At 37.3% G+C, this 1,376-nt stretch overlaps 1 protein-coding gene across 1 annotated transcript in view; it reads right to left on the bottom strand.

Annotated features, from left to right (window-relative positions):
• Positions 1-1,374, bottom strand: part of LOC105819287 (UDP-glucuronosyltransferase 2B31-like) — a gene marked incomplete at its 5' end in the record, with an annotated part of 18,761 nt that extends 17,387 nt beyond the window's left edge. Inside the window, one exon of the mRNA XM_012655493.1 lies at positions 1,333-1,374. Within this exon, the coding sequence (XP_012510947.1) occupies positions 1,333-1,374 (42 nt within the window). The remainder of the gene's footprint in view (positions 1-1,332) is intronic.
• Positions 1,375-1,376: the final 2 nt, after the last annotated feature.

Raw genomic sequence — 1,376 nt, 5'->3', positions numbered from 1 at the left:
TTGTTAAGCACTTCTTCCAAGAAAAAGTTTAAGTGGCAATTTTTGATAAAATCTCAGAGTGTTATCACTATATCTAGTTTTGGAATTTCTTTGAAGGTAGAAAAATAGTGCTGATGGTCAATTTATGAATAACAACACAGATGTTGAAAAAGTCTAAAATTGTATTTTGCTAAATTTTGCTTAATAGATAAATTTGGCTTAACACTTATATCATAGGCTACCGCAGTGATTCATATGGTCTGCTATAACTCAGCCATTCCAAGCCCAGTGCCAAAAGAAGCTACTGATTGCAGAATTCCCAGGCAATCCTTATAAACTGTAGTTTAATTTAGAAGTGTTTGCCTTTTTCTTCCTATGTGAATGTTAGAATAATTTAGAATTCTTGGCAGAAAAGTAGCACAGGTCATTAGGAGAAGTGTATGTCAGACAGAAAAGTAGTAACTAATTCACAAATACTCACAGAATGCAAGTATATTCTATATATTAGAAAGTAAGTTCTTGTTCTATTTTATGGAGGCGGCATATGCATCTCTTCCCATTCCTGGCTTCCTTCTGATTGACTGCTTCCTTTATTCATTCCCCTTCCTCAACAGAAGGAGCTGTTAACCTAGTGGTGAGATGAGAGTCTCTGTGGGGCTACATGATATAATGCACAGGTTCTGCTCTAAGGGCAGGATCCCATCTGCATCTTTTCATTAGATCAGGGCTCGGTCTAGAAAGGCAGGCGAGGTTTGCTCTTTCTCTAAATCTACTTGGCAAGGTGTGTACCTGTGGTAGTGATTTCTCAGCCCAATCATCCTTTCTCTGAATAGCACTGTGAACAGCACATCAAATAGCCTTATTCCAAATTTATAGGCTATACAAAAGATCAGATCGCATGGGAAGCCTAAACTGCAATACATTGTAGCCTTTTTTCAATACCTGATTATTGTTATTGTGCTAGTGCAGACATTCAGTAAAATTAACTCCTTTCTGATAATATCTGTAGTGTATACAGTGCCCTCAGGAAGTCTGTTAGCAATATTATCAAAAGACAGGGCAGAATTTGGTGATCTCTGCTTTCAATCCCATGATAATACCAAAACTTCACTGCACCTTTTCGGTATATTTGTTATGATCGCACTGTTAATGTCAAAGTTATTATAAATGAAAACCCACCTCTTTACTATTGTAACATTTTCCATGTATCTTTTAGTTTTTGAGCTGATATCTGAGATAAATAGAGCTATCCTAATAGTTAACCCTTTGGACAGAAAATTTCTGCAGCTGTGTTCTTTACAAAGTTTAACAGGGTCATTTCGTAGCTGTCCACCACTAGGCACTTTAGCTAACCTTTTGTGGGATCTGGGCAAGGGCTGAAGCAATCACATTGGCCC

This window comes from Propithecus coquereli, unplaced genomic scaffold (assembly GCF_000956105.1).
Source record: "Propithecus coquereli isolate 6110/MARCELLA unplaced genomic scaffold, Pcoq_1.0 Scaffold479, whole genome shotgun sequence".
NCBI classification, from domain to species: domain Eukaryota; kingdom Metazoa; phylum Chordata; class Mammalia; order Primates; family Indriidae; genus Propithecus; species Propithecus coquereli.
Note: the sequence above shows the minus strand (reverse complement) of the source record. Positions and strands in the feature narration are given on the sequence as shown.